Source organism: Stegodyphus dumicola, chromosome 3 (assembly GCF_044657685.1).
Source record: "Stegodyphus dumicola isolate Sdum_Otavi_A_Nest chromosome 3, ASM4465768v1".
Classification (NCBI taxonomy): domain Eukaryota; kingdom Metazoa; phylum Arthropoda; class Arachnida; order Araneae; family Eresidae; genus Stegodyphus; species Stegodyphus dumicola.
The window spans coordinates 78,571,598-78,594,688 of NC_140770.1; the positions used below are offsets into that span (position 1 = coordinate 78,571,598).

At 32.6% G+C, this 23,091-nt stretch overlaps 1 protein-coding gene across 2 annotated transcripts in view; it reads left to right on the forward strand.

Annotated features, from left to right (window-relative positions):
• Positions 1-23,091, forward strand: part of mus302 (mutagen-sensitive 302) — a 111,818-nt gene that overhangs the window by 54,698 nt on the left and 34,029 nt on the right. For both annotated transcript variants that reach the window (XM_035352201.2, XM_035352202.2), the window contains exon 8: positions 3,305-3,508. In XM_035352201.2, the coding sequence (XP_035208092.1) occupies positions 3,305-3,508 (204 nt within the window). The remainder of the gene's footprint in view (positions 1-3,304; positions 3,509-23,091) is intronic.

A 23,091-nucleotide genomic window follows, 5' to 3' on the forward strand; every position in this document is an offset into this window, starting at 1 on the left:
AGTCGTACTGATCACTTTTGAATTCAAAGCACATTTTTAAAGGCTTTTGATAGGTCATTGCGATTAGAGCGCCATCTGTTAACGATTTTCGTGTCTAAATTTTCTAAACTTTTGTACACCATTTTTATGGTTTTGCTAATAAACATGCAGTTTACCTCATAATTCTATCGATCTTTGTTGTAGAGATATTTAATTTTGAAATCAGGGCTTATTCGCTGATCACCCTGTACATTCAAAGAAATGTTTAATAAAATAAACAAATAAATATTAAGCTTTTTTTTTTATAAATTTTAATACCCTTTAGATCATAAATGCTTCATTATTTCATAAATCACGATTTCATATTTTTGATTTTATAATTTCTACATGCCATCTTACTAAGTTTAAACTGATGATCTAATATCCGGAAAAATTCCAAATCCGGAATTCATCAAAGTCCCGACGATTCCGGATCTCGGACTTTGTACTGTAGTAGCTAGTTAATAAATTAAAACTACCCTTCATCATGCCTGATCATCAAAATTATTGTAATGGACACATCACTTGTTTTCTTTTGTATAAAAGATAAAAGTATGGATATTATTTGCATGGAATCTTGTTAGTAATTCGTGATTTTTATTTTAAAAATTAATCTTTGGTAAGTTAGTTGAATGTGGTTCTTGTATAAAAATGTATCATTTAAAGAGTAAATGAATACAGTTCTGTCTTATTCTGTGTGTACAAAGAATGGGTGTGTTAGACAAATGGATTGAAACAAACATATTTAATTGTGTACAGTACCCCACCAGTGTCTGTGTAATTAAGACCACTGATTAATAATAGCTGGATCTGGGTTTGAACACAAGCAAACAAGGTGACTGCATGATTATTTTCCATCACTTTCGCCATGTGTAACGTGAGTATCAGCCAGTTTCTCCTAGAAAGTTCTCCACAAAGGCATCCTTCCTCTAATGTAGATAGCCATTGCGTGATTTGTAATATGTTATGTGTGTGTTTAATGCCTTATTCAAAAAAGCTAGCCTAGCTGTAGTGTATAATACGTATGGTAGAATTTTAAATTAACATGTATTAAAAGTTGTAAATTGTTTTAAACTTCCGGCAGGTGAGCCATTTATATCAATATAAACAGTAACATGCATCATGCCATTTTCAAATAAGCTAATCTGACCATAATACAGAATACATATGGTAGAATTTTAAGTTAACATGTATTAATAGTTGTAAATTGTTTTAACCTTCCAGTAGGCATGTCCTTAATATCAACATAAACAGTAACATGCAACATAACAGAATTAAAAATTTTAAGAATGTAGTAATTGGTTAAGGATTAGATTAGTCCTTTTATTTGTATTAGATTAGTCCTTTATTTAAGGAAATAAAAGCATTGTAGATAGAAAAAATTGAAACAATGTAAAATGAGAGAAAAATAAAATAAATGAAATTGTTGCTTTCTGGACTGAACTATTGAAACATAAAAGTATAAAATAATTATATACATGAAATTAAAAAAAAGTTCAAATGAAAATCATTTTCGCAGTGATTGAACTGCAATATTGCAGCCTGAGCATCTCTTGAAGGAGAGTAATTAGGCATTGCAGAACAGTTGTACTTATAGGTCTCTTTAGCAATGCATGGCATATATAGCTATGGGTTCAATATTGAAGTATTTCCACTTATCCAACCTACCCCTTAGAATTTTAGCTGGCCCAGTGACTGCAGGAAGTTGAATATATATTGCAAGCTGCTTGTATGTTTTTGAATGGTTGTTTTTGGCATATTCATTAGTTGATGATTGTTTTTCATTTTTTAGGTTGGTAATGTAGGCTAGAGTGGAACTGTCATCATTATCTGCATCTTTTTCATCATTTGATGCATAGCCTTCTGTTTAAGAACGTATAATCTTTTATTGCATTAAATATTTCATATTTACCTTGTAAAGTCCAGTAGGTATACTTCCATGTAAAAACTAGAATAGTAGTAACTGCACAAGTGAAGGGTTAAAGTACCCTTTATTAACTCTTTAAAATTTACAGTGTGCCAACTTGATGCTATCAAATTTCGCCTCTGCTTGGACGGTAACTGAAAATCAGATAATGAAACTAAAATTTGAAGATATTAAGAAGTGATAGAACTAAACTACAGGGCTAAGCAAGATCCCATTACTAAACTCCCCTTTGGAACTAGTGGCAGCAAATGAATGCAATTAAGCCACATGAACTAGCAATAAGCAAACGTATCTACAGCAGAGGTGGTGACTGTAGCCTACTCTCTTCTCTTTCCAACTGAAACTCGGATTTTAAATACTTTCTTCAAAGTAGAAATTTGCATTTTTAATATATACATCATTGGACTTCTGTATCTATAGAGAGATTGATATATTTTTTAGTTGTAATATTTTTCCTTATCCACTTCATTTTTTTTAAGTCACTTAAATTTTCATTTCTTGTTGCTATGATATACATATCAGATGACTTAAAAATAATACTATTATTTTAAATTTCCATTCCTAGAATGAAGTAACATCTTCTAATTTCTTAATAAAACTCATTTTCATTTTGCAGCCATCTTTTTCTTTTTTTTTTTTCTTTAGAACAATTCATCTCGCAGGATTTTTTCACAGATAACTGTACTCATTATAGCCATCTTAACAATGAATTTGCTGCCATGATAAAAATTGTGTATAAATGAAAAACATATTTAATTTTCTATATTTCATTTTGCACACTAAATAGCATCACATTACATAGTACAATGACAAAATGCTTACATAACAGAAAAGTGCTAGAACTTTTGGTATTTTTACAACAGGCCACATCTTTACCTGTATCTCTCTACTGGGCCATATCTGTAACAAGGTGAGCTACCTTGTATATGTCTGTGGTTGTATGTGTGAATCCTGTGATACACCCATCTGTTGGTAACCATATTGTTGATCCTGCTGTGGTGCTAGTACTCAGATGATGAAATATCTGTATGGAGCTAAAAATATGTTACAAACCATTTTTTATTATGATTTTGAGGGAAAGGGCTCCAAATATTTGTGAGAATAAAATATTCTGTTGTTAAATATAATACATAATTTAGAACTATATTAATAAAATAAGGTAAAATAAGCAACATATTTCCCTTATTACCACATGTGAGTGAAATTAAAAGAAAAAAAAAAATCTGATGTTTAGTTTTTCTAATCAAATTTTTTATAATGTTCCAAACGGCTTTTTTTCATAATTTTTTTTTTGACATTTGTATTTTTAAATTAAATTTCTTGTGTTTATTTTATTTAATAATTTTTCCTTCTGCATAGTTATGTGGTTGATTCTGATGTTTGGAGCTGTGCTTGGGATGCTGATGATCCAGTATACTTTTTTGCTGGTCTAAAAAGTGGTGGAGTGTATCTTTTCGACATCCGTGTAACTAGTAGATATGTTCATGAATTGCCTAGGTGTGGTACTAGTACTCCAGTTGTGGCTTTGCAGTACCTTCGCAAAGCAACCTCAGCTACACACAAGTATGTAAAAAATATTATTTGTCACTATTTATAAATTATCATTTTATATGTGTGTATTATCCCAACATTTTAATATTATAGTTGAAATAGCTTTTATCAAGATAATTATATCTATTTTTTTGCTATCTGTACTTTTTAATATTACAACAAAATATATTGCACTACTCATCCAGTGAGAATATTCTTTGTAAGTTTCCAGTAAAATATTGAAAGCTTATTCTGATATTTCTTTTGACCTGTTTATATTTTTTAAATGACCAAACAACAACAAAAGTCTTTGCCAAAGTCTACAAAAGTGACTAAAAGTCTTTTCCATGTTTGTTACATATTGCAAATTATCTTTTTCTAAAAGCAGTATTATAGTAAATAAACAAATATATCGTTACATTATTTTCTTCTTTCACATTCGTACGGGGTCCATAGATTTGGAGTGAATAACGACGTCACTTGATGAAGTATCGAAACACACTTTATTTACTTATATTCTCAGGACAGCTTCAAAATCACTTGTACAGTCGTCGAACTGTTATAAACACGCTGAAACGTTCAGCCACACAGCCTTCACACTGTCAGGCAATAACGGTGGAGACAGCTTTACTGCAAAGCACCAGAGTACAGCTGTTTGGTCATTCTCGGAACTCCATGTACTCTCGAGACTCTCCACACGATGCACTCGTCGATATATATAGTATAGCTCTCGACTGTAGCACAATCTAAGACAAAACTCGACGATGCACGAATTAGCGATGCACTAAAAGACTCTCTCGATGCACTCGACGACCAACTCGGTGCTAGACTTCGAGACACTCGCATAATAACTGACTATCAGCTCGCTAGACAAGGCACACACACTCGATGGGAGACGCACACTAACTAACTGCAGACCAGCAGGGTTTATATAGCTTTCGGCTTGTGTTCGGGAACATTCTGGGCTAAACCGGTAAGAATTCGTTCCAGAAGGTTCTCCAACCGTCCATGGTATATCGCCAATTTTGTCACCAAATAGGTGATTTCTCTCCAAATGTGGCAATCCTTCCCTCTTTTGCCATTTTATGGCAACCCTAAAACTGCTTTGCGGGGAAGCCATCTTACCACGATTGTACATTTCGTAACAATATTTTGGATTACCTTCGCTGATAATAAAAAGTACTCCTTAATTATGTGTAAAACTTTGGATGTTGTCACTTGGTTACGTTAGCACCAGTTGATGGTTTGACTTAAAATTTTGCACTAAGCAAAATATATATCTTTAAGCTTTCAAACATCTTGAATTTCATACCTGTTCCCAAGAGATGTGTGAAAATCTTTACATGCAGTGCTGAAAATACCCATAAATTTTAATAATGGCAACAAAATGCTGCACATAGTGCATTTTTATTTCTGGGCTAAGTTATGAAACATACTCAGTAAAAACAGTATTTAAGTAATAGCAATATTTAAGCAGTAAATAGTAAAATACGTATTTTAAATTATTCTGTTATTTAGGTGCTATAAGACTGATAGAAAGTTTTCGTACTTAGTGTGAATAATTGTGCATATGGAATCATAACTTTTATTTATGCATTTTATTTCATCCATAAATTTACACATAATGAAAAGCTGTCTTTAAAAAGCATTTTGTAATTATTCTGGAATGCAAACCATAAACTTCATAGTTGAAAAAGAACTAGTTGGTTTCTTCTTATTATACATTTGCTTAAAAATAATTATTTAATAAAAATTATCCCTTAATACAGTATCATATTTTTTATTAAATTCAAATTTATAAATCAACTTTTCATAGTAGTTCTTTATTTTAATGTTTTGCTTCGGAATCATTAAAAATATTTATTACGTAAAATATTTATACATATTATATCTAACAAAATTTAGCTTATCGGGCTTTCAGAACTAGTGCATTTGTATTTATACATCACTGGATCAATTTATCAAATGTATCTTAGAAATATATCCTTATCGTATCTTTAGTGCAATTTAATCTATGCATCATTGGATTTTTATATGTAAAAGGAATTATGGTTAATCTCCAGTTAGGGATACAAATTTGGTTTTAAGGATTATTCGCAATATTTAGACTTCACTGAAGATGAGTTTACTCTTTTAGTGTTGATGCAAGCTGCCATATTTGATTATTTTTGTAATTGTTGCTGAATTCATACCTTGCGAAGCGTTGCCAGCCTCATAGACCCAACTTAAGATTAACCAAAAAATTGCGCCATCTTTTTGCATCCATTTCGATTTTAAGATTCACCTTTCATATCACTTAAATTTTCATTTCCTGTTGCTATGCTATATAAATCAGATGACTTAAATAATAATATTTATCATTTTTGCACTTGAAATGAACATTTTTTAGTTTCCTAGTGTAATTACTATTGTTTTCATTTATCACGATTTTACTTCTTTACGTATTTTAGACCAATTGTATCTAGATAAACTCTTCACGGATAGTTTTCTTGTAAGTAACTTTTGTTTAACATTAAATTATCTGTGCCTTAACCTGTTAAGAATCTGAATGCCTGGAAGCATGTTTTATCTTTTCTGTGTATTTTCCCATATGTAATTTACCCCCACCTAAAAAATAATTTATTCATTAACTACTGATGTTATTCACTTATAAATAATGACATTAATAAAAATTATCAGCAGTTTAAAATCAGCAAGCATATGTGACTATTTTATGGTTTAAGTGGTTATTGTATGACAGTAATAAAAATTATAAATATTTCCAAGTGTGTGTGATTTTGTGTCTGTTGCTTAACCTTATCTGTCTGAACCATAATTATGTGACCAGGTAACACAACTAATAGATATTCACTAAGCATGTATATTAATTTAAATAAACAAATCATTCATTATCATTTATAATTGACATATGATAAATAAGATATACATTGGATAAGGAAAAGAAATAAATGGTCGGTTTATTTGATTATGACAAAGTACTTGAAGGCTATGTGCCTGAGGGGAGGAATATCTTTGTGGAGGATTTTTCTTAGGAAACTGGCTTATGTACACATTACACATGGGGAAAACCACAAAAATGACCATGCAGCCACCCTGTTCACAGGATTTGAACCTCTAAATAGTGATTAAATTAGTAAATGATTATGTACATGTACACTAAGGGGGTTGCACCAAAAAAAATTATCTGATTGTAAGCTAATTTCTAATGTGAATATGTTTCGATCTAACATGCAAATGATTAAATTTTGGCAATTAATGATTGAATAACTGGAGTAACCAATCATTGCAACTGAGCATCCAATTGGTTAAATATTTCTTAGTGTATTTAATTTTGTATCTGCCGCTTTACTTTTGCTGTCTGAATCATAACTATGTGGCCAGGTAACACAGGTAACATATATTTATTATGTGTATGTGTCGAAATGATCAGAAGGTTGTTGATGCGTGTTCCTTGATCTATTACACCAAGATATTTTACTGTACATTTATTTACAAGCAGTATGCCACCTGGCATGCTTACAAGCGTTATGCCTCCTGGCATGTACACGATACACATATTCTGCCACCTGGCATGTAAATTGATACATCAGATACGATGCAATTATATCAATTAGCGCTAATACAGCCGACATTTTGGCGTGTCCACTCCCATGTTCTATAATGCAACTAACTCTGTGCGGTGCACCCTCTAGGTATAAATCACTGCAACCACCGAGGAGGCCAAAACATCCTCCCGCCTCCGATGAATTACATTCATGTTAATACAATCATCAGATACGCAAACAAGTAAATGAAAAATATAGAAACTGAAAACATACAAAAATCTTCAAAAAGTACAAAATTACATATTATATTTACCAATCTTCTACCTTATTGTATTGAAAAGTTAACTATAAGGGTTAAACTAAAACAAACAATTAAAATTATTAGTACAATAAGAAATATAAAAAAATAATAAAACATATTCAATATGAACCAAACACTTAAAAGTTAATGTTCTTCAACTGGTAAAAGACACAGTTTGGTAACAGGATGTTTAATGTCTCCGTGCACAGTTTTTAGTCTTACCACTCGGACATTATTGTCTCTTCCAGGAAACACTTCTATTACTTGCCCAAGTTTCCAACATAATGAAGGCATATTATCTTCTTTAATAAGAACTAAGTCATTTAGACGAATATTTCTGCTAGGCTGTCTCCATTTGCTGCACTACTGTAGTTGGCACAGGTACTCTTTAGACCACTGCTTCATAACTATGTGGCCAGGTAACACAGGTAATAGATATTTATTATGTGTACGTATCGAAATGATCAGAAGGTTGTTGATGCGTGTTCCTTGATCTATTACACCAAGATATTTTACTGTACATTTGATAGATACATTGTACATACAATTTAATCCTTGGAACATCTGCTGTGTTAGATGCCATCTCTGCAATGGAGACACTCATATTTCAGTTAAATCTTGTTCCGGAACAGCTGTTAAAGGAGTCTCTGTAATCAAGTGTCCAGGAGTCAGAGCTGTCAAATCATTGGAATGACTGGAGACCAGTGTTATTGGTCTCGAATTTAAACATGCTTCAATTTTTGCAATTAGAGTTAGAAACTCTTCATAAGTCAAAATTTGAGTTCCAACTTATTTCTTTAGATGTAGCTTCATAGATCTAACAGCTGCCTCCCATGTACCACCATGATGTGGAGCAGCTGGCAGGTTGAATATCCACCTTATGTTTTCATTTGATAACCACCTTTGAAATTCTGAGATTGACTGGACAGATGAAACTGCTTCCTTGAGGATTTTATTTGAACCTATAAAATTAGTTCCACAATCACTTCTTATTTCTTTAGGTTTTCCTCTCCTCGAAGCAAATTGTTTTAGAGCAGCTAGAAATGCTTCACTTGATAAATCGCTGACAATCTCTAAATGGATAGCCTTTGTAGCTAAATAAATGAAAATACAGACAGCATTTAATTGGTCTTATACCTCTTCCCCTTTTCATTTTCACAACAAATGGGCCGGCATAATCAGCGGCAACCTTTGAAAAGGTTCTACTTGGAATCACCCTACTTGCAGGTAATTCTCTCATTAACAGAGTGGATGTTGCCGCTCGTACTGTGCAACACTTTTTGCATTTAAAAATGCATTTAAAAATTTTATTCTTTGCATTTATTATCCAGTATTTCTGTCTTATTGCGTATAAACACTAAGTGCAACCCTCCATGTTAATGTTTTTCGTGATAATGCTGTGTTATTAATTTTATAAAGTGATAATTATTTGGCAATATAATGGGATGTTTACTTTCTCTGGTAATTTCTGTGTTTCTTAATCTACCTCCTATTCTTAAAATTTCGTTCTTGTCTATAAATGGATTAAGTGAAATGATTTTGCTTGTAGCTTTAATCGGTTGTTCTGTCTTTAAAGCCTTGATTTCTTCCGAAAATTCATTAAGTTGAACATTTCTTATAATAAATTCTGAAGCCTTCCTTAACTCATAGGTGGCAAGCACACCAGATTGCTTTTCACGAGCAGATTTACAATTGTTCACGAAGTGCAGAACATAAGCCATTACTCCCAGAACTTTGTTTAAATTTCCGTACAGTTCAAGATTTAGTAACGGTTCTGTAGATTTCACAAGTGTTTTCAAAGTAACACATTTTCGTTCTTCACTAACGTTTTGCAAGTCAGCTTCGGATTTATTTCGGTTATGTGATGTCGATTATCTACTTCTGAAAGCCAAGGTGGCCCAGAAAACCAATCACTATCATTAATTAGAGCTTCAGCATTCACCCCCCTCGTAAGTTTATCAGCAAGGTTGGTCTTTCCACTACAAAAGTACCAGTTGTTTAAATTAATTTTCTCCTTGATTTCTAACACATGATTTCTAACAAATTGTTTCCACTCGTTGGCAGATCCCTTGATCCAGTGAATGCAAATTTGGGAATCAGTCCAGTGAAATATATTTCCCTTAACTGCGGAAACTACGGAAATATCGATTGCAAATACAAACCTAATCTTGCAGAAATTAATGTTCCCAAAAGTTTAAGTCTAGGGAGTGTTACCTTTTTTAATGGAGCTAAATGGGGTTTCAACATTATGAAACTTGTTTTACATTAATTTTTCTTCTCAAATCTAAAATATGCTACAGCACCATAACACTTGGGACTGGCATCAGAAAATATGTGAACTTCTATAAACTTCCAACACATATCACTGAAGTACTGTCTGGGAATTTCAAAAACTTTATTTTTTTCAACTTCTTTTAATCATAATTATCATTGACATTGTCAGATTTGCAAAGAGGCTGTCCACAGGGTTCCCATTTAGGACCAACCCTGTGGAACTTGGTCGCTAATATGGCCTTTGGTATGTTTGAAAATACTAAACAAGTAACTCTGCAAGCTTATGCCGATGATTTTCTGTTAATTATCTCAGGCATAAAGGATATTGAAGTAAGAGCTTAACAAACGTTTGATAAGTTTGTAGAGTGGGCAGACATGCATAAATTAAGAATCTCCGAAGAAAAAGTACTATGTTGTTTATCAGTAGGAAAAGAAAAATACGTTGAAATCCATCAGTAAAAATCCATGGAAATCCCATAAAATGTGCAAACACTTTGAAATATCTAGGTTTTGTTATCAGCAATATTCTGTCTTGGTTTCCCCATGTGAAACATCTTTAACAGAGATGTGCCGTTCTTACGAATGGCATGACGAAAACTGTGGGCCTTGATTGGGATACTTCCCCAAAAATCTTGCAACTGTGGTATAAAACAATTACTGAAAGAGTTCTTTTGTACGGAGTCTCCATTTGGGGTTCTGATATGAACAAAACTATGAGTGGCTTACTGAATTCAATACAGAGGCATCAGCTATTGCTTATTTCCAAAGGTTATAGAACAACCTCAACAGCCTCACTGCAGATTTTGGTGGGTATACCTCCATTAGATCTGCAGGCTCAAAGAGACTCTTTCTTAGGACGGATCCTACGATTACGATTGAATGGAGATTTATGGAACCAACATCACCTAGTAAATGATTATGAACTATGGGTTCCATCTAATCTTGGCCATCCTGACTCTTTAAAACTCAAATCCGCAGTCAATTTATACTATACGGCACCAGTAGCCAATGACGTTGCTTTATTTACAGATGGTTCTAAAACTGAACGGGGGAACAGGTTGTGCCTTTTGTGTATTTAACAATACTCAAAGGGTATATACATGGACTCGAAGGCTTGATGACAGAAATACTGTTTTTTCAGGCAGAACTTTTGGCGATAAACCCTGCTCTCACTTATGTTAAAAGAAATCTATCGGGCAAGACTAAGATCTTCAGTGATTCATCATCTAGTCTGCAGGCTATCTTAGACATTACGAATAGAAATCCAATTGTACAAGTTATTCAAGAGAAATTACTAAGATTTAATTCATCTGAAAGACCACTTCTTACCTGGGTGCCAGCTCATGTTAGCATACTGGGCAATGAAGAAGCAGATACTTGAGCTAAATGGGCTGCTAATGATATCAACAGAATTGAAAATCCAATGAAATTGCCTTTTTCACACTTGAAGAGCAAGACTTTAAATGCACTGCTTGCGAAATGGCAGGAAAGATGGAATAATGACTCCACAGGAAGACGAGTCTTCTCTTTCTTCCCAAAAGTTTCACTCAGTCAAAGAAGCACCTCGAATTTTTATACTCAATTTTTCACCGGTCGTGGACCTTTTAATACATATCTCTTTCGATTTGGACTACGTACAACTGAGTTTTGTTCTTGCGGGGAGTTGGGAGACCCTGAACACTTTATCTTTCACTGTTCATTTACTAAAAAACTTCACTTGAATAAACCTTTAGATCAACACAGGCCAAAATGGGCTGATCTGATATTAAAAAACTAGTGAAAGTAAGAAATTTAAGAAAATTATGCTTTTCTGTCAGGAGTTAAATTTTTCTGTAAATAATTCTCTCAGATCATCTCTATTGGAAGTGAGTAATTGACTTTCAGCGACTGTTAGATTTTTTTTTTTTTTTTTTTACTGCTTAATGGTAATTGTTTAACTTATTGTGTTTGATGCTTATTATTGTTCAATTTTGTTGTTTCCACTACTTATGTTACTGATTTAAAATTAGAAATGGTTTTACATAGAACAGACATTATCTGACATTGAATGCATCTATGCTCTTATAAATTATAATGATTACTTGTAGCCTATTACTTTGTTATATTGTACAAATAGTCAGTTTTATTTGTGACACACATAGTATTTGTTGTATGGTACTGAAATCATTCTTAATCATGTATATATCATTTTGTTTGCATTTGTCTTAACGATGCCAGCAAACCTAATCTAGAATAATTATTTTGTATAACTTTTTGCACTTTTCTGAATTGAATAGTTGACCTGTTTTTCTGAATTTGATTGGTTTTACTTGAATTCTCTATTGTAAAATTTGCATTTAAGGCAGTATTTTATAATAATTTTCTTTGAATTATTTTTGAATGCATTTGGTTTTTGAATTTGAAATTTTTCATATTCTTGTACTGTATTTCTGTCACGTTGCCAGCAAACCTGATGTCGAGTTTTTATATTACTTGGAGTGGTTTTGTTTTTAAACCAAATTTATGTTTTGTATTGTAGTAATATCTCAGGTTCAGTGTATTGCATGATAATATTGTTTAGTTATCAAAGTTATTGGTTCTTAATTCTGAATTCATATGAAGAAATTTTATATGGCAGTTTATTATTGTCTTAGTTTACCTTTATGCATTTTTTCTAAATTGAATGGTTTTCCTTGAAATTCATTAAGTTGAACATTTCTTATAATAAATTCTGAAGCCTTCCTTAACTCATAGGTGGCAAGCACACCAGATTGCTTTTCACGAGCGGATTTACAATTGTTCACGAAGTGCAGAACATAAGCCATTACTCCCAGAACTTTGTTTAAATTTCCGTACAGTTCAAGATTTAGTAACGGTTCTGTAGATTTCACAAGTGTTTTCAAAGTAACACATTTTCGTTCTTCACTAACGTTTTGCAAGTCAGCTTCGGATTTATTTCGGTTATGTGATGTCGATTATCTACTTCTGAAAGCCAAGGTGGCCCAGAAAACCAATCACTATCATTAATTAGAGCTTCAGCATTCACCCCCCTCGTAAGTTTATCAGCAAGGTTGGTCTTTCCACTACAAAAGTACCAGTTGTTTAAATTAATTTTCTCCTTGATTTCTAACACATGATTTCTAACAAATTGTTTCCACTCGTTGGCAGATCCCTTGATCCAGTGAATGCAAATTTGGGAATCAGTCCAGTGAAATATATTTCCCTTAACTGCGGAAACTACGGAAATATCGATTGCAAATACAAACCTAATCTTGCAGAAATTAATGTTCCCAAAAGTTTAAGTCTAGGGAGTGTTACCTTTTTTAATGGAGCTAAATGGGGTTTCAACATTATGAAACTTGTTTTACATTAATTTTTCTTCTCAAATCTAAAATATGCTACAGCACCATAACACTTGGGACTGGCATCAGAAAATATGTGAACTTCTATAAACTTCCAACACATATCACTGAAGTACTGTCTGGGAATTTCAAAAACTTTATTTTTTTCAACTTCTTTTAATCATAATTATCATTGACATTGTCCCAGAATCTAATTGAAATTAATTGTGTATAATACAGTAATGGATGTATTATATTTTGTTTGTTTTTTTGTACCATAGTTTTTTATTTAAATTAGTTGGACTCAGTTTTGAAAGTATTTCGTGTTTGCAATATAAATTATGAAAGTATACTCGGTTTATTGTTTGAATGCTATAGGTACTACTTGTAACATGCTTTCTTTAGGGTTTATTAATGACTATGCTACTTATGTCCTTGTGTTTTTGAAGGCCTTGTATGCCACTGTAAACTTATTTTGCTTAGTGACAATAAATAGCTTCTGGAGGCAGGGGCTTTAATCCGTGTAAGGCAGACATCATGTCAGCTAGGTAATGGAGCCCCTGTTCTCTGGTTAACAATAGCTGTTAATAAATAAGGCGAGAACTTGACCCCGAAAGGGACTCGATTGTGTTGGAGAACTTGTAAGTTGGGATTACTGTGATCGAGATTTGACTCTTCTTCATTTATCCACAAAAACTTTAAAAAATCCCTATCTTCTTTAGGTAAGCCTACCTCTAAAAATGCATGCTGAATGTCGGCACAAAACGCGATTGAATGTAACCTGAATTTGATGATAATCCTTAGTAAGTCGGGATTTAAATTAGGTTTGCTTTCCAAACAATCATTAAGTGATAAATTTCCCTTTCTTTTAGAAGAAGCATCCAAAATTATTCGAATCTTTGTAGAATCCTTCTGCTCACACACTACCGCGTGATGAGGCATGTAATACTCTGTTTTCAAATTACCATTTAAATACTTATCTACCTGCTCCACTATACCATCTCTCAAGTGTTCATTAATTATCTCATTATATTTTAAATATAGTTTTCTATTTTTCTGAAACTTATTATTTAAAAATAGTAAGCGCTGTTTTGCAATTTCATAATTATTATTTAAAACTTCAACACCCTCTTTCCAACAATAATCGAGTCTCATACCTTTTATTCTCATAGGTTGTGTTTTGTTCAAATGACTCTAAAATTTCTTTATCTGATCGAGATATTTCTTTACCTGAATTTATCCCAATTGCTTCTAATTCCCATAATTTTTTAACTCTTTCGTAATCTAAGTCCTCATTTACAACAGTTATATGATTAACTCTTGCAACCTTACAATTTTATCCTCCGTCCTTGCTCTGAATTACGAAACCGAAAGTGCTTTTTGTTGCGACTAATTTTTTACAAGTCTTCATGTTTCGTTCCCCTAAAATTTTCCAAATATAATCTGAACTTATACTTGAATTTCCTTACTTGTACCAGTATCTACTAATTCTATTCCCTTCTCAAATGCCATCTTTCGTATCCACCGAGAAGGAACTTTTACTTTCCCTAGTGTTATAGAATCAGTGACTATTGCATTAATTTTTATCCTTTTATTGGGACTGTTTACATTCTGCAATACTATTTCTATGATATTATACAAGTGCTGTTTTGCATCTTTGCATCCAAATGTGAAAATAATAAGCACTTCTTTATTAATAATTTTCAACCCCAGTGAATCAACCACTCGTCGTAAGATGAACAACTTTGTTGACCCTGAATCTAAAACACAACATAATACCTTTTCGCTCACCCCTCTACACCTCACGGTTGGCAAAAGCATCTGTAAAAGAATGGAAGTCTGTTTAATTTTGCTATAATTTTCATTACATAAGAGCGAAGGTGTTTGTTTTGTCTGATTGGAGGTATCCATCTTTAAATCCTTCGATGCGGCGTCACATATTAACGAAGTATGTAAACCCTGGACATTGCACAGTCTGCACTTTTCATTTTTATGAGCACAGAAATGCCTTGGATGGCTTTCAAAAAGCAAATGAAACATAAACCTCGATCCATTAATGCCTTTCGGCGAGCCTTTAAATCAAGTGGGCAATCATGATTCTTGTGACAAGCAGATAAACAAAAAATGCAGACATTTTGATTCTCTTTGTTAGGCGGGGTAGAGAACTTTCGATTTTGATTAAAATGTGATATTTTCCAGTATTTAATGGGAGTTTCACATTGACTAATTAAAACGGAAACGCCTTGCTTATTCATACTGTAATCATTTCTTTTAGAATGCATGTAAAATTAATTTTAATAACCTTGATGGGAACTTTTGTTTCGTACTGATGGTTCATTTACATCAAAATTCTTAGAACGGGCTAACGTCATTGATGTTTCCCTACATTCCACTTTCAAGAATGTTAGTAGTTCAAGAACGTTAGTAGTTCATTAACATTGAAATTTTGATTATCACTTCTTTTCCTAGTGAATTCTAGGGTTAAATTTTTGGGTATTAACTTTAACAAAATAGGGGATAATAAATGTCCATAAGAACCACTAGTAACATTTAAAGAATTTAAATTTCTTATTTGTATTTCTGTATCGTCATAAAGCTTCCTCAAAGCAGCCATATTTCCAGAATATTTTACAGGTTCTAAACTCAACAATTTATTCATACGCGCATTAGTTAGCAGGTCATCTCTGCTGAAACGGTTTTTTAGTATATATCAACAGCCACCGTATAGTTTTCACTAGTAAATGATAATCCACTAATAGCATTTAAAGCTAAACCTTCCAAAAGCGATTTTAAATAACAAAATGTGTCAACCGAACTGAGATTTTTATTTTGCTGAATGGAATTACAAAACTGATTCCAGAATTCAAGGCAAGAACAAGGATCACTGTAATATTTTGTAATCGTTAATTTCGGCAATTTTAAAGTATTAACTTCACAAGTTTTCAGCTTCGGAGATACAATTTCCTTATTAAAATTTCTAGATTTAACTTACATGCGTTTTTTCTTAATTTTTCCTGAATTTTACATTTAAAACTTATAATTCTTTCCTGATATCCCTGTGTGGAAATTACTTCTAGCTCCTGTTCCGTAACTGTAAGTTTTTCAATCTCAGAATCATATTGTTTTAACAACTGTGATTTTTCAAGTAACATTTCGAGTAATTCTTTTAGTTTTTCATTCGAGGATTCACCCTCTTCTAACAATGCAGATTCTATTTTACTCATCAATTTAGTAGTTAATTTACATGTCACCATATGCAACTTCTTTGCCTTATTCATAGCCTCCATTTTATTATTAAATTCTATCAACTATAATAATCAAAAAAATTTTTTTTATTCAACAATTCTACTCAAAACTGAAAAAATGAAAAAGGGCCTACCTCAAATTTCTTTAAAATTAAATCCCAGCTTTTCAGTCATGAACTCACTTCTTTTCTTCGTCCATTTGTCATCTCCACAAATCAGATTCAGCATCACCAGAAAAATGTACGTATCCAAATGATCAGAAGGTTGTTGATGCGTATTCCTTGATCTATTACACCAAGATATTTTACTGTACATTTATTTACAATTTATTTACAAGCTGCATGCCACCTGGCATGTTTACAAGCATTATGCCTCCTGGCATGTACATGATACACATATTCTGCCACCTGGCATGTAAATTGATACATCATACTAGTTTTCTGCCACCTGGCAGATACGATCCAATTTATCAATTAGCGGTAATGCTAATTCAGAAGTCAAACAACAAAAAGTTTTTTTTTTTTTTTTCTGTTTTTTGTTTGAGTTCTGAATTAGTATTTGTTTGGCTTGTTATTGTGTCTCAATTAGTGGTAATACGCCCGACATTTTGGCATGTCTGCTCCCCTTACATTCTGTAATGCAACTAACTCTTTGCGCGGCTCTGAGTACAAATCACCGCAATGACAGAGGAGGCCAAAACATTATGCATGTATATTAATTTAAATAATTAAATCATTAACCATCAGTTATAATTAATGTTGGAAAAGGAGAAAAAAAGTAAATGGTGATTAGATTAGTAAATGATTATTTACATGCAAATTTAGAGTGTTTCATTTTGTAAGGGAAAAAATAAAATAAAATTATTGCAGACTTTGCTTACTGCCCAAGTCTTAGTGACACACATGCCAAATTTTAGGAAAATTGCATAATGTTTAGAGATTGCACGCTTTGATCAGTTTTGTAAAAGTAGTGAAAAAATACAATTTTTCAACATTAATTACTTTTTATTGGGAAAATTAGAAAGCACAAACTTAAAATAATATTAAAACTAGACACTAAGATTAATAGGTAGTATGATAGGCAAATATGTGTTAAATTAATCAGCTTTTATGGCCTCAACTTTGAATCATTTTTTAATTAAACAACTTTGCAATCCCTTGTTTTGTTTGATTTTTCTTTGATGCTCGAGTACCCTCAACAAAAATTGTTTTTGTTGTTTGTTCCTGACCGGTTATTTAAACTTTTTTAACAGAGCAATTCCTCTTTTTGCCGTATCACTGACCACCTTAAGCATGTTCACATGGCTTCTTAGAAAATCACAGCAGCATTCTGTCATGTCGTAGATCCCAAACAATTCAAAGAGCATCTTTCTATTTTTAGTAATGAAATGACTGATGTCTTTTGCTTCAAAAACTATGTTTTTTCTAATCATTCCACTTCCTTTTTCTATGCAGCTTTGGTTTCTAAATTTTTAGTTAAATTTTCCTTATCAGCATTCATTTGAAAAATCCAATTCTATGTTTGTTTCTGACAGATACTTCAGATACTAAAGCTGTCTCTGAGCAATTGCGAGGGCACTTTTTGATGTCTGCATCTGGATAAGTGATCAGAAGTTGTATCATATCCAAATCATTCTTGCAGCCCATCAACTTAAAACTGCCTAGTGCTAATAGCGAACATATATGTGGCTGATAAAATGTGCAACCTCTTTTATTCCTTTCAATTCTAATTGAGAAATATTCAGTAATTTAGTAAAGAGAATAATTTTAAGTGCATATATTGCCTTTGCCATCCACCTTGTTTGATGCAGATCCCCTGGGATCCTGAAATTGAAGTCGTTTTGAGACCAGCCTCCATAGGTACAAGAGTAAGAGTTGTAATCTCTTTGTAGTCTTCTCTTTGACGACTTTCTTCTTTTAGGACATTTTGGAAGTAGTTAATCATTTTCACTTGCTGTTCTTCTAGAAAATCTTGAATGGGACCTTGTTCATCCAACATTGCTGTATATGCATTTTTATCAAGTGAAGACCACAGGCTTCAGAACTTCAGAAAAATCTGGATGTCAGGACCATTTGATGGTATGTCACAATACTCCTTTCAATGATGACGGTAAAGCAACTGTAACAGTGTTTGTTTGAATTCTCTTTCATTTCTGGAGCATGATCCTTAGATCAATGCCATATCAGATGCTATAGTACATTAGTAAAATGTACACTGCACAAAAAAAAGGGGGGGACAATTCTATATTTCTCGTTCTACTGGCCCGATTGATGAAATTCAACTTGTGCTTTTCATGTCTCAAAAGCGCGATTTGGGATATGTATTAGATTTATATACAGCATCTAATATAGGTATTTTGACACAAAATAGGACTTTTTCTGATATAACATAGCAATTTTTTTCCATATTTCAATTCTATGACTCAAATTATGCTAAATTACCAAGTTTTGTAAAAATGATACGAGTAATTTTTGGGAAAAAAAAAAAAAAAAAAAAAAAAAACCTCAAAATTTTAGCTCTTCAATGTTAATTGAGTGTGGTATATATTTATTAATCTCTCTTTTTTTTTTATTAAACTTATTTGATTCTTCCTTTCACATTTGGAAATTCAGGTTCAAATAAAATTCACCCATTTTTTATGATTTATTTTCAAAATTTGTATTTTTAAATAATTTTTCCAAAAAATTTTTGAATTATAATCTATAAAATTTTTGCCATTATATTAAAAAAGACGTATTTCTAAGCATACCTGCAAAAAATTACAGTTTTTTATTTAAATTTCCAAAGATATACGTGAATTTATATATTGGCGCGTTTTGAAATTTGGCATATTTGTTGAAAGTGATAAAAACATCAAATGTGGTTTAGACACTGCTAAAATTATTTGAAAGTAGGAATTATATGACTTTTTTCCCGCTCCTGCACAATGTAAAACCATAGGAAAATTGGTTGGCATATATTAAGAAGTTTGCCAAGTGAATTATTCATGGCACAAAGGGAAAAAATTATGCCAAGATAAATTTTTGAATTTCTCAGTTAAATTTCGCATCAAATTTTACAAAATTTAGTGTCTAGTAAGTAATTGCAGTAATTTGAGTCGTAGAATTGAAATATGGAAAAAAATTGGTATGTTATTTCAGAAAAAGTCCGATTTTATGCAAAATACCTATGTTAGAACAATGCTATATATAAATCTAATATGTATCCTAAGTCTAGCTTTTGAGACATGAAAAACTCAATTTGAATTTCGTCAATCGGCCCAGTAGAATGAGAGATATAGAATTGCCCCCCCTTTTTTTTTTTTGGCGCAGTGTACTTTAGTATTAGAAATTTTACTAGTTAGAGATAAAGTGATCAATGTGTGCAACCCCCAAATATTATCCGATCTTCTTGAAATTTGGCATATATATCTTTTACATCACTAAGACTTGGGGCATAAGCAAACTCGTATGAAGATCTTTGGAAAAATGAAATACACTAATGCGCATTAAGTTGGAGGAGATGCATCAAAAACATTTATATGACTGTAAGAAAATTTCACATATGAATATCATTCAATCCACCATGCAAATGATTGAATTTTGGAAGTTAAGGAATTAATAAATGGAACTACCGATTATTGCAGCTAAACGTTCAGTTGGTGTATAAAAGAAGAGAAATTCTTCCGCTAGGTCATAAATTAATTCTAATTTGATTTCATCTAATAAATTTGATTGTATCAATACCTCACAAATGGATTCATGCGCAATAGAAGTATACATCACTAGTTGAGCGAGTATGTGCAGTAGGTCTAAAAGAAGCAGAGTGGTCAAATTGAAGAATCGCCTAAATGCTCAGGTCGAAGTGATGCCATTGGGAGAAATAGTTGAATTATCGCAGAGCACAGTGTCAAGAAGGCAGTGGTCAATTCAGGAAGACAACAGGATAGAGGCATCATCAGAATGGCTGTTGCAGCATCTGATTCAACATTAATATTGATTTGATATGCAGCTGGGATGCACTGTTGGCAGTCTATTTAGAGAATGGAATTTTGTGCTCACAAACCCTGTTGTGCTGACTACCCTTAACCTGTGCATAATGACAAGCAGAGTTACAGTAATGCTGATCTTGTTTAATCCAGAATCTTGCAGACTTGAGTAGAATTGCTGTCAGCGATCGATGAGTCTCACTTTGAATTGAGCCATGATGGCCAGCGAAGATAGTATTTCTTCATGATTCCTTCCCCTTTTAACTTATTTTATGATCTAAATGTCTAGAGGGGAAATATGTGTGAGTAATTTAATTTCCGAAAAATATGGTTACTGTAAGATCATAACTGATATCTGATGGTAAGTGTGCCAGACATGTCGTGCTCCTCTGCCTGATATATCCAGCTCAGTTACCTTGTTATCCACCAGGGGCACTTCATATGAATGAGTATTGACCCATTTCCTAAGAGAGGCATCAGAGAAACGAAGGAGAAGGGATCAAACAAAAGATCTAAATCTCAAGGGATCAAACACATTAGCAGTAGAGAAGGTTACAGTATTGGTTTAATTTCAATGTTAGTTTTTCCCTTTAAATTCTTCATTCATCTATGCATATTGCTCTTGTCCTTGGCATCATCTCCATAAGCAGAGTAGCCTCTTGTGGATGTCCGACAACCTTTATCTATCCTCTGCAATCATCTGGACTAATGATTGTCCTTTGCATCTGCATGATATCCATTAGTTATGTGAAAAAGAAGGGTTATTCTAGAGAAAGAATTGCTCTGTAAATATGGATAATTTGAATAATGTATGAAACGTAAGTAATTGCAGTAAATTTGAAATAACAGTAAGTTGTGAACAGGTAAAGTTGGAAAGTTTCTTAAGTCTGAGAACACCAGTCACATCTGGGTAGATTAACACAGAAAATAAAATGGATGAAATGCAAATATAAAATTCAAATACAAATTGAATACATTGAATAAAAATAAAAATAATCAAGAAAGTACAATTTACGAATAAACTAGCCCTCAGAGGGGCTAATATTGTATAATAGGAAATAGAGAAAGGGGAAAATTATGCAAATGTTTTTAAAATTTTCAGAATCTAGTACTAAACACTTGGGGGTGGGGAAGATATGTGAGGAAATGTGGTATGTTTGGAGATGTTCAGGCCAGCAGTTGGATACTGAGCTGTCATCCATTGCAGAGGCTGACAGTGGGGGGGGGGTGATTTTTGTTCATAGAATTTATTTGATAATCAGACTCCTTTGGTTGTCATCCGTGACACCCTTACAGCACAGCAGTACATCAGTTATATTCTAAGCCCTGTCATGTTGCTTTTCCTTTCGATGCACTTCAGGCTTACATTTCAACTGGATAATGCTCGATTGTGTATAGCAGTCATTCCTACTGATTTTCTTTGTGCTTGTTAAACATTTCTCCAGCCATCTAGATCAGCATATCTCATTCCAGTTTAATACACTTGATACATTTGAGATACGCTTAATTAGAATTTGATTTTTTGTTTTCTTTGACCTTTCTATTCAAATATCACACAATGAGTGAGTTTGGTAATTGCTTTTCATCTCTTTTTTATTTTTATTTTTTATTTATTTATTTATTTATTTTTTTAAGATTCTTAGTGCACAAAAGTAATTTTATATTGTTGTCTGTCATACTTTCACACAGTGATAAAAATGAATCTCTGGGATTTTTCATGTCCCTATTTTTTTGGTAATATTTTAAATTGTAAGAGGAAAAAGTTTTTTCATTTCTGCTATGGAAAAATGTTCTTTTAATTTTCCTTTTAGCTATTCCATTAGGATTTTACCAAAATTGATGGAAAGCTGACATGACTTTTTATTAATTGGTATATATTATTTGAATTCTGCTTGTATGTGTAGCATTTCTTTCTCAGTGCAAAAGTACTATTCAATGTAGTTTCTGTCACAAACAATGAATCCTACTTTCAAATCCTCATAAAATTCAAGTGTGCACTGCTGTACCTGCTTCTTCATAGCCACTTTGTCGGTGTTATCAGATCATTGTCCCCTAAGACTCACTTTCTTTGGATCAAAGAGACAGAAGCCTGGGGGTGAGAGATCTGGTCTACTAGGTGGGACCACAGACCATCCTAATTTGTTGATGATTGCCTGATTTGTTGTCAAATATGTATAATTTTGGTGAATCACGGTGTATGATAATGGTCTATGACAATTCATATCCATGGTTTTTGTTGATAGTTTCCCTCTGCATGGTTTAATTTCAATGTTAGTTTTCCCCTTTAAACTTCTTCATTCATCTATGCATATTGCTCTTGTCCTTGGCATCATCTCCATAAGCAGAGTAGCCTTTTGTGGATGTCCGACAACCTTTATCTATCCTCTGCAATCATCTGAACTAACGATTGCCCTTTGCATCTGCATGATATCCGTTAGTTATGTGAAAAAGAAGGGTTATTCTAGAGAAAGAATTGCTCTGTAAATATGGATAATTTGAATAATGTATGTCAATTAATAAGAAAGTTAGGTAAACGTTTGCATTACTTTCAATATAACTCATATATTCTAGTTTTCATTTCCAATTTTAGAACATTTTTCCTACTCTTTACATTCTTACCTCCTTAAACCACTGTTTGTCAATTTAATTAAGAAGAGAAGCAAAAATTTTTAACTGAAGCAGTCAGAAATTATGAAATTTAAAATGACCTTATCATTCTTTTCTACTTTCTCTGAGAGAGAACAAGTAGCAGAGAACAGTACTTGAAATTTTCTGGTAAAATCTATTTACATGCTCTTAAACCTTCCAAAGCATATTTTTGTGAAAGTGAAAAATTTGGCAGATTTCATTTGCTTGGGGCTAATTAGTAGATATTAACATGCTCTGCCCAAGCTGTTAGTGAAATCTAATCAGGTTTTTTTAATGTAACAGTCTAACTTTAGGGGGGGGGAATTTTAAGTACCT